At 45.3% G+C, this 14,088-nt stretch overlaps 1 protein-coding gene across 3 annotated transcripts; it reads left to right on the top strand.

Annotated features, from left to right (window-relative positions):
• Window positions 1-76: 76 nt before the first annotated feature.
• Window positions 77-13,768, top strand: CUNH17orf80 (chromosome unknown C17orf80 homolog). Of its 3 annotated transcripts, none has more exons than XM_035026131.1 (6): window positions 77-365; window positions 932-1,066; window positions 2,502-4,016; window positions 8,386-8,493; window positions 9,064-9,168; window positions 10,711-13,768. In XM_035026131.1, the coding sequence occupies exons 3-6, from the start codon at window positions 2,528-2,530 to the stop codon at window positions 10,731-10,733; spliced, it is 1,725 nt and encodes a 574-aa protein (XP_034882022.1). In that variant the 5' UTR covers window positions 77-365; window positions 932-1,066; window positions 2,502-2,527; the 3' UTR covers window positions 10,734-13,768. The 3 variants fall into 3 exon arrangements, 2 of the variants coding, with proteins under 2 accessions (XP_034882022.1, XP_034882023.1); XM_035026132.1 differs by lacking the exon at window positions 77-365 and adding an exon at window positions 486-683; XR_004683074.1 differs by lacking the exon at window positions 2,502-4,016 and having other exon boundaries at window positions 8,298-8,493.
• The last annotated feature ends 320 nt before the right edge of the window (window positions 13,769-14,088 follow it).

The raw sequence follows: 14,088 nt of genomic DNA, 5'->3' as shown, positions 1-14,088 counted from the left end.
GCCGCGCCGACCGGTAACCCCGCCCACGGGAAGAGGCGGGCTCGGGGTGGGGAGGAGTGACTGAGAGCTTCTGGGAGAGAGGACCTCACGAGAGGCGGCCTGAGCTTTCGCCAGTTCGTAGCCGAGCGGGGACGGCATAAAAGTCAAGCCAGGTTTAAATTAACTTAAATTATGTCATCATAATACGATACAAGTATTTGAGTTAGGCCTCTGTGCGGTACAGTTTTTTTAAAAACACAGCTGAGAAGCATCAGGCAGTGGCGCAGACGGCCTGCAGCGCGTGCCGCCGGGGAGTTGGGAAGAGGCTCGAGGGCTGCGCTGGGGGGCTTGTCGCGGGGGCTTCCGGAACTTCCGCGCCTAGTGAGGTGAGGATGCTGCTCTGGGCTAGTCGCGGCTGGTGGTGCTGTGTCCTCTGGCCCACGCCCTGGGTCGGCGATGGGGGAGTCTTCCCCGGATGAGAGAGAGTCAATTGGATGGCGGGCCAGCCGGGGGGGGCGGGGGTTGCTTCCCGGGGCGGCAGGACGAGCCCCCTTCGGCGTCTGTGCGGTTCCGGCGCCTCCGGCTGGGGCTGCAGGGGAGGAGAGTTCGGAGCCTCAAGCTGCCCGGCGGTCCCCGCCCACTCAGCGGGAAGCAGCTGCTCGGCTTCCGGAAAAAGCGGGGGAGCCGGGAGGAGGGCGGGCCAGGTATCGCGGCTGTGGGGGGGTAGGGGTTGGGGAGTCCGCGGCGGGGTGGGGGGAGGGGAGGCGTTTGGCAGGAGTCCCACGGGCTCTGCGCCCGAAAGGCGGGCGCGGTCTTAACTGTTCGCTTTCCGGAGCGCCGAGGGGGACCTGTCCTGCCGATAACCCAGTTAGCTTGTTCTTGGTTCAGTGCCGCGCCCCATCCATTCACTGGGTGTGCTGTCGAGTTACTTTTCTGATTGCGTCTCGCGCAGGCTGACAGTTAAAATCGAGTTTGTTCTGCCGGCCTCGGAAACTGCGATCGTGAGGCGTGGAGATCCAAGAGAAACAACCACAAAATTAGCATTCTGGTGGAGAAGCTCCAGTAAGAAAGTAGTCCGTCACCCACGGTAAGACGTTACCACGTGAGGGTACAGGATCTTTCCAGTAGGATTAAGTGTGGTGGAGTAATGTAGAGGCAGACATGTCTAAGAGGTCCCTGGCCCCTTCTAAAGTTATTAGTACTAGGCCTGTGGACTGCCTTCAGTTGTGGGTATTTTTGTAAGTCAGCGGCCCATGACTTTGATTATATTGTCAAGGGGGTACCTCCAAAGTAAGAATAATTAAAGTTCTTTGGCCAGAAACAGCTTCGTTTTGCCTGAGCTCATATAGGATCCTAAATGGATTGGCCAGGATTCTATGTATTTATTTTGTAAATGGCTTTAGTCTCATTTTTTGACCTATTCAGTAGTCAGAAGACGTTCACAGTCATCTGTGATGATAGCATTTGCATATTTATGTCTAGAAAAGGAATTCATTCAACTATCCTATGTCAGGCTCAGTGCTCAAAGAGGTACAAATGATACATGGTATTATTTTTTCATGTTTTTACATGGTATGAATATCACAAAGATTTCAAATAATGAATTTGCTCATAGTCCATTGTACTTACTCCTTAAGTAAAAAATTGGGGACTCTGTCCCCTACACGTATGTATCATTTGTACATCATAAACACTTTTACATATACACGTATGTGTGTATACACATATTACTAATATGGTGTTGGAGCTTCATTTCTCATGCTGAAATGATGGAAGGTCTTGCACCGAAGTGGATCTTCCATATACAACTTTGAAAACCATGACTCTAAGCAACAGCCTTCAGATCCTGGCCTGAGTTTTTACTCTTTACCATTTTTTCCTTAAATGATGTGTTTAAGGGGTTTTAACAATTTCTTTATTCTCCTGTAATAACCAGTTGACTTGCTGTAACCTTAAACAGCAAACATTTTAATCTGACTGGTATACTGAAGTTTTATTTATTTGAAGAGAGAGAGCACGAGCAGGGGGAGGGAGGGGGAGGGCCAGAGGGAGAAGCAGACTCCCCACTGAGCAGGGAGCCCCATTCAGGGCTCAATCCCAGGACCCTGGGATCATGACCTGAGCTGAAGGCAGATGCTTAACGACTAAGCCCCCAGGCGCCCCCTTACTGGTATTTTGTACAACTTTTTCTTCCATTAATTTAACCATTAACTTGTTAGATTTAAGTCTTTTGGCTTTCCTCATCTACTAGTTAGGGATGTTGAAAACCCCTTTGGTTGTTTTTTTGCTAACAGTTGATTCTTGGAAGACTTTAAGAAATGTAAACAGAAGTGAAGCCAGGGATATTTATCCTAAAACCGTGTCTTCTTATTTTCTACCTCTGTAAGAAAAAGTCAAAACACAGTTCTTAAAACTTCTTTCAACCTAGGTTCTTCCAAATGAAAGGTACACATGTAAATGAAATGTTAGTAATTACTCTACCAACTATGTGCCCCTCATAATCTCCCATTTACCTTTTTCAGGAATAGGAGAGTGATACTCACCCAGGATGGAAGTGTGTCCTTACTGTAAAAAGCCATTTAAACGATTAAAATCCCACTTACCATACTGTAAGATGATAGGACCAACCGTACCGGCTGATCAGAAAGCTTGTCAGTCCAAGCCAGCTACACGCCCACACGCTAAAAAAATGAAAGGGCCCATCACAGACTTAAATAACACTAAAGAGAGAAAGTTGGAGATGGAGAGTAAGAAGAGAAATACCAACTTGGTAAAAGACAAACCAGAATGGACAACAAAGTCTTTTCCACTATTGGCTTTTGGTTTGGAAAGAGCAAGTAATACAAAGGCAGATAAAGACATCCAGAATCAAGTTCAGTGCTCCATCAAAAAGTTGAAAAATACCGAACCAAAGATTACTTTCCAGGGAGAAACAGAGGCTCAGTTTTATGCGTCAGAGGACACCACTCCTAAAAAAGAACTTGCCAAATATTTGCCTCCATCAGGGGAAAGTAGAAGTAACCTTCCAGAAACTGAAACATCTTTACCTCTTGGCCCAGTAGAACCTTTTTTATCAAATCAAGATAGAAAATATTCTTCAGCTTTACCCAGTGATATTCGGACCACTTCTACTGATTTAAGATTGGACAAAATTGATCACCCAAGACAGAAGCTTCTAGTAAATTTATCAGATAAGCCTATTGGTGATTATCACAGTTCTCCCATGAATCTCAATTATGGGGTTGAAAGAGTACAAACATTGTCAAGCAATGAGAGACAGTCCAAGGCCAGGGACCACCTCTCAGAAGTCTCTTCTGATGTTAGAGACTCTGAGACTCAAGAAAAGAACACGGAGTCACAATTTTTAAATTTTAAAGTTAGCCCAGTAGGAGATATCCCAGTCAGGGAGAACCAAGGAAAAGGACTGAACCTTGGAACAGAGGCACATGGGAGCAGAGGAAATGCAGAGAAAAGCGTATCTGTAAAAGCAATCCAGGAATGGGCTTCTGTGAACGGTGATGCAAAGAACATCAGTAGTGATGATTCAGCCACAGAGAAGAAAGGTCCAGATGAAGGTCCCAGTTTAAATTTGTTCACTCCAAGAGAGACAACCTGCAGTGAGCTGCTTTCTGTGTCACAGTCATATAATCAAAGCCTTGCCTCTCTGGCTGTCAGATTTTTTCAAGAAGAGAAAGCAGAAGCCTGCAGTCCTAACCGAGTCCCTGTTGTGAAGGTGTTAACAGAGAGTGGTGAAGGAGCCTCTCTGCAGTACAAATTTGGCTGTGGGCCCCAAGTGTCACACCCTGGGTGCCAGCAAACCTTACATTCAGTCCTGCCTCACGCCTCTTACAGCCCCTTCAGTCCGATTGGCATTGCTGATAGGAAGACCCTTTCAAGCTCCCTGGGGCTGGAGTGGTTTCCAGAGCTCTATCCTGGTTATCTTGGACTAGGAGTATTGCCAGGGAAGCCCCAATATTGGAATGCAATGGCCCAAAAGCCTCAGCTCACCAGTCCCCAGGGGGAGAGACTCTCAAAAGGTAAACATGCTCATTTTCATGGGCCATCCAGCCCATCCATATAGCTCTGTGACTTTTGAATTAATAAGGCTCAGACTACTCCTATTTTTGCTCATTCAGCTTATTTTTACCTAGGCACTCCAGTATACCAGACTTAAAATTATTCTGAAAACATTAATTCTTGCTCCAGAATTAGTACCAGTGGTGTTGATCATTCTCTCTTCCCCTCCAAGCAGAGTTGAAGGTCGGACTAGGCCAGGTCAGCCGGTGACATTGATCACTTGCGTTTCCGCAGCAGGAGGAGGCATGGCCAGTAGATGTTGGGCAGGTGTTCAAGCTGTCTTAAGAGATCTAGTAAGAAATCGTGGACAGAGACAGACTGTGAGGCTGTCTCCTCAGAAGCCCTCCGGAGGCTCCTTGCCAGTGCCTGGAATGGTTTAAGTGGCCCCACAAGAGCTGGGAAGTTCCTGGCATTTCAGGAAATCCTTTTTCCTGCACGACCTGACCTTCAGTTGTTGGACTACCTCTAGTTACAGTACATAAAGTTTCTTCATTTTCTTCACCAGGAAGCTTTAGATTTTTCTCTTTTTTTCAGGTTTCTAGAAGCACAGTTGGTTTAATGAAGCATTCAGATTTCATGTGTGTATATTATTTACTAGTGCTTTTAGCTTCGACAGGAGACCTGTAGCAACTCTGAATAGCTTTGCCCCTGAAAAAGTTGTAACCTCTCTTCTTAAAAGGGACATATTTTCCCTCTCTGGTATATTTTATAAATTATTACATATTCACTAAATCCCAGGTCTTCTGGTCTGAAAAGCTTTTTTTTTTTTTTTTTTTGGTACGGTAATTATTTCTTTCTAAAGATTTCAAAACAGAAGTGTAGTAAGTGAAGAGTGTTGCTAGCTGAAGCTACATCTTCGACTGCTTTAGTGGTTACCAGTTTTCCTACAAACAGACCTAACCTCTAGGCCCTCTTTACAGAGTTGTAGTCTGTCTCAAGTTCAGAGTTGGGTCCCCAAGCCCCTTCTCCATGTTGACAGAATTACTGTTAACATCTGTGTTGCTTTGTTTTCAGAGTGCTTCCATCCGTTTTCTTATTTCAGCCTCACCACACTGAGAAGTGGGCAGCGATTTCTCTGTTTGGCAGGTGATGAAACAGGCAGAGAGGATAAGTGATTGGTTCAAGGTCATGTTGCCAGTAGGTGGTAGAGCAGCAGGTAGAACGCAGTCTCTTCAGACCACATTTCGCGCTTTCCACTAAACCGTATTACAGAAAGTGCGCCTTAACTAGAAACATAGGTGGTTGTCAGATCTCCACTTCTCTGTGGTTTACAGTGGCCCGTGGCAAATCTCTGGCAAGTGGGACTTCTGTATTTCCTGTACTGTCTTTAATAGTGCTGAGGAATGTCTCTGATATAGGCACTTGTCATTTCAGAGAAGGGGAGGGGACTAACATTGGTCAGGTGATGACTGTACCAGACACAGCTAGGTATGTGGCATTATTACCTCATTCAACCTTGATGACAACTCAGGTGACTGTCACTGAAGTCAATGCCCCACCTTCCTTTATACGTGAGGAATCTGAGCCCCAGACATGTTAAGTGATGTGCCCATGTTAATACAGTTAGTGGTGGTCAAAGAGAGAACCTTAAGCAGGCTCCACGCTGAGTGCGGAGCCTGAGCTGAAATCGATTCGGACGCTTAACCAACTGAGCTACCCAGGCACCCCAGGCTCAGAGCTCTTCTGTTCTCTTTTATTGGTTGCAGTCTGCAGTACTCTGATTAGTTTGGCAGACTGATAGTTCTGAGGACACCACAGAGTTGGGTTTCAGTAAGTTGGGAACGAGAATTAGGCTTATGGAACTTGGCAGCATTAGGAGCCGTCTTGTGAGGTTTAATAAGGATTTTCACAGACTTACTACCCAAAAAAAGCAGTTCTCCCAGCATTAGCAAAAATAGATTTTAGAAGTTCAGGATTTAACTCCCTGGAGACTCAGCAAATACAAGTGTCTTAAGAGTCCTCAGCAATAGAAATTGGCTTTTGTTCAAAGGAAAGCCTTGCACGCGCTTAGCTGGGGATGCTTGGCTGAATTCAGGTGCCTAGGCTTTCAGGACTCGAGTTGAAGAGATCTAGGTCTTTGGGTCCCAAATCTGGACAACTGGCAGTTTCACATAGGATTAAAGATTCCTGGACCTCATCCCCAGAGACTGGTCCCGAAGTAGGGTCTAACAGTCTTGTTTGCAAACATGTCTTAAGTGTTTGTGCAGAGCAGCCAAGTTTTAGAGTACCACTGGTATTGGGGAGGCCACTGGAGCGAGGAGACGCAGACCCAACATAGGGGATTGGGGGTATTGGCAAATGGGGGAAGGGAGGGAGAGGTTTGAAAAAACAGTTCATTGAACTACAGAAAGCAAAATTTGGCTGGTGGGGATAGCAGAAGGTAAAATGAGGAAACTTGGGGCGCCTGGGTGACTCAGTCAGTTAAGCATCTGCCTTCAGCTCAGGTCATGATCCCGGGGTCCTGGGATCAAGCCCTGCATCGGGCTCCTTGCTCCGCGGGGAGCCTGCCTCTCCTTCTCCCTCTCCCTGCTGCTCCCCCTGCTTGTGCTCTCTCTCTGTCTAATGAATAAATAAAATCTTAAAAAAAAAAAAATGAAACCTTACAAGGTCATGGGTTTGGATGTTTTGGTTTTTTTTGTTTTTTTAAGATTTTTTTTTATCTTAGAGCACAAGTGGGAGGGGCAGGGAGAGAGAGAGAGTCTTAAGCAGACTCTGCACTGAGTGCGGAGCCCCATGCAGAGCTTAATCCCACAACCCTCAGATCACAACCTGAGCCAAAACCAAGACTCTGACACTTAACTGGCTACGCTACTCTGGCGCCCTGCATCATGGGTTTTTAAAGGCCATTCTCTCATCAAATAGCATTTCCAGAAATAAACTATCCTGGTGAGATGCTTGAGACGGCACATGTGGGGCAGGATCAGGGCAGAACAGGAGTAGCACAAGCCAGGATGAGTCCGCTAGTAGAGGAGGCTGTGAAAGGGGAGGTTTTACATAAAAGAACATGTGACAACAGCCAGAGAGACCTGAAGGGTGAGTCAAGTCACATGTCCAGAGTTCCAGCCAGGCCAGAGAGGTAATAGGAAGTATTAGAGGTACCCAAGGTAGGGACGGGACGGTTCCAGCGTTTCTGTGAGCAGAGCTGTTGTCACTAGGTATGGGATGTAAGGACGTCAACACTGGCAGGTCAAGGACAGGAGATGGCAGTGGGTGTTAGCATTCCTGGGCCCACAGCCAGGCCGAAAGGGATGTAGACCAGAACCCAGGGTCCCTGAGTAGCAGGAAGGATGAACTGGAGAAGCTCTAACAGAACTTCTGTGGGTTCTGAGCTGGCCTCTCCTGGGCTTCAGGCTATTTTATACCCCAGCTTAGGGCCAGAACTGATGATGTTCATAAAAGTTTGAACTCAATGAAGGAGGCTGCTGGCTGGAGAAGGAACAGTTGAGGGGACACCCCGTTCCTGACACGGCAGGGGAAGTGGTTCTATAATTGGGAGTTTTCACGAAAGTGTCTCTTCCCATCTTTTTCCATTTTTTTCCAAGAAGAATGGATCATGTCATGCTTTGTTTAAGAGATTAATCTTCACCTTGGTGAAATAATTATCTTCCGTGTAATTTCTTGGAAGGCAGCGTGGTTTTTCTCATTGTTCCTTAATGTAACGAGTATTTGGGTAGCATTTTTATGTCCATAGCAACTTTTACCTCTTCTGCTAAACCTGTCGTAAATATTTGCTTCATTTATCCTTTATCCCGTTGAACCCCACCAAGACCAGAGAACCAGCAACAGTAGAGATTCCGTGCCTATCATTAAACAAAAACAGGTGCAGGAAAGCTGTAAATAGATAGCATTAAACCCTCCCTTCTGATTCTACATTCGTTATTCACGTGTTAAACATAAATGAGAAACGTTGCCTGGTCAGTAGTAGTGGGGCTCATAGGGCACACATGTCGATTCTAGTACATGTAGTAACAAGGAGCAGTAGGTATTATGATAGTAGAAAGTCCTGCCTTCTGCTAAAATGTTTAGCAAATGGTGGAAAATGTAGACAGGTCATTTCATTAAGCATGTACACCTGGATCAGCTGCACAGTATGTTCATCAGATCAAAAAACATCTCCGGGTCCTGATCCCCAGGGGCTCCTTCAGCCTTTTGAGGAACCTCTTTCTGACTGGGAATCACCGGCTTTGACTTTGGGCACTTAGCTAACCGCAGCCCCACACAGCCCAGATCCCCTTCTGCAGCCTGGCCCTGGGAACCGCAGGCACGGAGTGGCGGGAAAAAGCCTGAACCTAGATGAACGATCACAGTGCCTTCTGTTTGGAACCGTAGTTCCTTTGTTGGAAAGAAGCTCGACTGCTCTCAGGAGTTTGGAACCCCCGACCAGACTTACAACCTCCAACTTGTCTCTGATGAGGCTCTTGGGAGCTGTCCAGAAAGGTGAGCTGGAGTCACGGACTGTTGGGTTGTGTTGCTGGTTCCAAGCATTTGGAGAAGTTTCTCTTACTTTAGCCATGGCTGTTACAGCAGGGCTAAGGGAAAGAGAGAAAGAGACCAGTGCGTAGGCTTCCTTCTCTTCTCTTTGTCTGTTTTTGCCCTGGAATCTGACATAATCGAGAGCACCAAAGCCGGCAGAACAGCTGCTGCCATTTTGGAACAGAGTTCATTTCTGTCCTGTCCCCCCTGCCACCTACCCTCATCTCTCCCTTGCCCACCTTGATCGTCCCAGAGCCAGGAGAACTCTACACCTCGAGTTAACCAGTCTGTTTTAATCTCCCCACTCAAGATTGCGACTAAACTCTCCAAACAAGAATAACTAAATGTATTAAAATTGTGGTCTTCAGGATTTGAGCCTTTTCATCTGTTTAAAAAATACCTATGTGGTGGTATGTCAGTTCTGTGCATTACAAGCCCATCACCCAGGCTAACTGGGAGAACTTGCATAACTGGCAGGTCGAGGCCCCTAGTTACAGTTCACCATAGCAACCAGACATGTTTCTTTTTAAACAGGCTGGATCAGGTGCAGCACCACGGTGAGGAGTGGAGTTGGGGGCATCACCATGCTCTTTACGGGGTACTTCGTCCTGTGGTGCAGCTGGAGTTTCAGGCATCTGAGTAAGCCTTTTTGATATTTTTAGCCAAAATCCCAGGTCATGTCCCACTACAGGGACCTCCAGGGGACTCTCTGAATTGCTTTCTATAGGACAGTGTTGCATTATTTGACATGCCCTCGTGAATGAGCCACTGCCTTTGGTTTTTTATTACAGATTATGGTTATAATGAACTTTATAAGATTTGACTAGAATTTACATAATTGCTCCTGTGCTCCACGTGAGGTTTTTCCTGATGATCTGGTGGTCTTGTGCTTTCTCCTTTGAAAGTCGTTTGCCTGCCAGATCAGCACCCTTCTTAATCCCTGCCTTAGAACTTTTTAGCATTGAAACCAAACAGCTCTCTACCCCAAGAGTGGAGGAGAAACCATACAGCTCTCATTCATGTGTCTGAGGGTCACAGAAATCTTAGTTAACGTGACTTTCACCACATAAAACAAAAACATCCTTCTAGTTGGGAGTTTGAGCTTGCATCAGGTCTTACCAGGAGGAAAAATATCTGAAGTTCATTTCTCTTTTAGTCCAAGATGACTTTTCTCATTTTTATAAAAATATGTTTTTATAGTTAAAATGTTTAAAAGACATTGTATAGAGGAGAATATCAAAAAAGCCCAGTATTTTTCCACAATTAAAAAAAAAAAAGCCCGGGGCACCTGGGTGGCTCAGTCATTGGGCATCTGCCTCGGCTCAGGTCATGATCCCAGGGTCCTGGGATCGAGCCCCGCATCAGGCTCCCTGCTCCGTGGCAAGCCTGCTTCTCCCTCTCCCACTCCCCCCTGCTTGTGTTCCTGCTCTCGCTGTCTCTCTCTGTCAAATAAATAAAATCTTTAAAAAAAAAGAAATCTCAAGAAAAATTAAAAAAAAAAAGCCCAGTCGCTTTCTGAAAACTTTTGGTGTAAAAGTACAGGATAACCATTAATACCAGTGTAATTCACAAATGGTTAATAGGACTTCTAAAATACCAGGACTTGGGGTGGCTCAGTCAGTAGAGCATGTGACTCTTGATCCCAGGGTCGTGAGTTCAAGCCCCATATTGGGTGTGGCGCCTACTTAAATGAAAAAAAAAAAAAACAACACAGGACTTGACTCTAATTGGATTTTTTGACTGATTCGGTGTCTAGTAAGTGGGAGAACAGGTCAAGTAGCAGAAATGGGACTGTGGTAAATTCCTACACATGGCTGGTGGGGAGCTGGTAGGTGGTGTGTGATCCATCCACCCGTCTGTTCATGAGAAAGAGGAGTTCCTTTCTGATCAGCCTGGCATACATGGAGACTCCTAAAAACCTTGACTGACTTCTTTCCCAGGGACAAGGCCTCCCCTTAAAGGCTTACCTGTCTGAAAGGGCTCAGTTGGTTGATACCTGAGGTTTGTTTTTCACATCTTTGAATTGAAGACAGTGAAGCAGAAATTTCTGATTGCCCCTAAGACTTTATTTCTGAATCTGTAAAACAAAGGGGAAACGGAATGATCTCCACAGGCAAGAGACAGAAACAGTCTTTAGGAGTGGCCTCGTGGATCCTTACACTTCTGTCTGTTTATCCAAAGAGCTGCAGCGCTGGCGTAAATGATGACCTGGACACCGAGTATGGAAGCTTGGAGCCTCCAGAGAGCGTATGCTGGGGCCACCTGCAGTGCAGATTTAACAATTTAAAATGGTTTGGGGGAGAGGGAGTGAAAAGAATAAAATTACTGCAATCTAAAACAGTTACAGAGGAGGTCCGTTTTTTTAATGTGGACAGGTCCAGTTCTGGGTGGACATTTCTTTGGCTGGCTCTCAAGAGTGACAATGGTTGAACAGACTTCTGTGTGCTCGTAAAGGCTGCTGGTTTTCAGGGAGGCATGAAGATGATAAAGGTCATCACTAAAATTTTTTAAATAATTATTTCTTAGTTCTCAGTAAATAATCTCACTTTTAAAAATTTCTCCCTAAAATTATTCTCTAAGCTTTGGCATTTTATTATTCATCCATACAATATACCAGGCTACATGCTTACTGATCCAGAAGAGTATGTGTGAAGTGGCAGAAAATGAGCCTACATCAGGCCCTTTTGGGGTCCCTGACCAGATCTTGGCAGGCGTGAGAAACAAAAGAAAGTAAGGTGGATCCAGAGTTGCAGGTGAGCCTATGAAAAGTCCGTAATATATTTTTAAGTTGGTTAAAATGAAATCACACACTAAACAGAATTTTAAATCACTTTTTATTCATCTTAAGTGAGTATAATAGTGAACAAATGGTTTCTGTTTATCATGTCCTAGAAACTTCCAGAATCCCACCCCATCCCTTCCTAAGAATTTCTGTGAAATACTCTGACATTCTTTTTACTTCGTTAGGACTGTTTTTGGCTGGTGGGTTTTCCGTGTCTCTTCCCCCATCCAAATATTCAGTTTTGTTTTCTAATTTTATGGCTTCTGCTTTGGCCCCTAGACAGTAGCTCGTTAGAAAAGATAGATAGTAACTGGATAGCACAGGCGGATGACTTTTGCTCCAGTCCCTTTTCCAACACAGGGATTGATTATCTATCATAGATCTGTTTATATCTACCTGTTTGCTTTATATATACACACACACACACACACACACACACATTTTAGCTTTGCTTGTGATATCCTCGCCAAATACATGAGCTCAGTCCCTGTTTTGTCCCAGCTCCTTCAAAACCACAAACAAGCGGGTGTGCTGTTGTAAGGCAAGCATGTATTTATTTGTACATCTCTTCTGTCTTCTCAAAACTTGAATTTTGGCTCTATCTTCTGCTTTATCTACCTTTTCTATCCCAGCCCCCAGTCTCTCTCCTTCTCTAATTATCCCCAGTGGGAGTAATTTAATTCTGCATCAGTTGCTCATGGTTAGGGGAAAGGTATACTAGAATTCTCCATAAGGAAAAATTTACGGCTGAGGGAGAGTACTGCATTTGGCTATTTTAGTCTAATATTACTAAGAACTTCATTGAAATTCCAAAAACTGTAGCTTTCATTTTGAAAGGACTTTGTGCCCATTCTTTGCAAATGCCCTTTAAAAGAGGCACTTAGGGAGGGATTCTCCCTGCACTTCCCCCTTGGTCCTTAGTCTAGGTCAGAAACGCTCAGGCTGCCAAGGTAGAGGACAATGCTGTCTATGATGGCCTCATTGATGGCCTCCTGCCCACTTCCCCAAACCCCTCAAGTCGGGCTCAGCAGGCTACAGTGGCCCTCTGCACAGGTCAGCCCTCTCTCTGTTTTGTAAATAGCCTTCCCAGAGCACAGCCTGCTCCACACTTTGACCACTACTGTAAATAAACGTGTCGCTTGTCACTTGAATGCTAGAACAATGAAAAGGTTTCACTTAATTTATATGTCACAATAAATATTTTACATCCCTGAAAATAAGTTCCTTAACGAGGAGAGTGAACTACATAATGATCCCACCAGTCCCTAAAAGGAGAGCTGCTTCGTTTTGCCACGCTTAAGACAAAGGTAGGATCCAGCATTCAAAAGAGGATTTTTAATCTGACGTGATCAATACCAAGAATCTTAACTCACAGGTAGCAGGAATGAAGAAAAAGAAGAGTCTTAACTGAGGTCTTTGAATTTGATACTGAGCATGGATTCTTAAATGATCGGGGGACTTCGCAGAAGCCATGGGCAGTGTCTCTGGATTCTGGAGTTCCTTGGTAACGGCCACCGCCAGACAGGGAGAGTTCCTTTCCGCTCACTGCTGCCATCTGGGGTAGGAGTATGCTTAAAGACCTTTCATCAAGTCTTTTAAGGATTTCTTCATAATGTTCCAAATAGTCTTGAGTCGTTGAGGTCAGCTGACAACTGTGGATTCTTTTCCAGGATTCGGGTCCAGACAAACTCGCATGATCAAGGGATACACTTCATAGCTCCCACTTGCAAGAGTAATATAACTCTGGTTTATGAGGATACATTTATTACTTGTACATGCAAATATCCCTACAAGATAAGTTCATTTGCACAGCCAGTCCCAGTCATGCATGTGATCTGGCGGATGCAAGGCTTCATCCGGCAAGACTAGAGATTCTTTTCCAAACTGGAAATGTAGACAAGTGAACCTGAGCTCCTGAAGCCAGCGCCCTGTAGATATGAGGCAGGAGTAACTGCTCTTCTCTTCACAAAGCCAAGAAAAAGTCAGGAATGCTCGTAACTTGATGAGCCATGTTAAAAACAGCCTCCTTGATTTTGTCTCCCCAAACGATGCTCTGTACCTTCCGCGGTCCTGGCAGGAGCCCCTTGGGTGAGCAGCAGTGCTTAGGTTTTGCTTCCAGTTCAGCAGCGTGAATTTGCCAACACGTCTTCCAGCAGTGGGCAGAGAATCCATACAAACAGTCCCCATCCGCCTTCCTGTCCATCCAGCAGCAGAGTTACTGTGATAGCCAGGCTTCTCTCCACCTTTGAGGAGACTCGCAAGGAGGGTCTCATTCTGGAAGGCTGAAAATCCTCGCAGGCAGGCCGCAATGCCCTGGCTGCACCCTTGTGGTCTGCAGGGTGGGTTAACCCTGGCATTAGCTCCTGGAATTTAAGCCTGAGTGAGAATATCTGAAATCCTGAGTGTACTGGGGAAAGTACTTTTGTCTAATACACATTAAAGTGTTTAGCTATTAAAGATAATCATTTGTTCTATTAGCAAAGGGGTGTTTTACTCCTTATGAGAAACTATCCGCTGCCATTGTTCTTAGTCCTTGTTTGTCCTGATTTACAGATTATCCTAATTACCCTGTTCCCTGTGCTCCTCCACCATGGGATCACCACCACTCTTCAGAACAACAACATTTATATATATATACATATATATATATATATATATATTTTTTTTTTTTTTTTTTTTTAATTCCCCTCTTACTATCTGCCTCTTCCAGCCCCTCACCTTTGAGTTGGGTGGGTGTGACCCTGGGCAAGTTACCTAACTTGCTGGAGCCTTTCTGG

This window comes from Mirounga leonina, unplaced genomic scaffold (genome assembly GCF_011800145.1).
Source record: "Mirounga leonina isolate KUSES-001 unplaced genomic scaffold, KU_Mleo_1.0 Mir_197, whole genome shotgun sequence".
NCBI classification, from domain to species: Eukaryota; Metazoa; Chordata; class Mammalia; order Carnivora; family Phocidae; genus Mirounga; species Mirounga leonina.
Note: the sequence above shows the minus strand (reverse complement) of the source record. Positions and strands in the feature narration are given on the sequence as shown.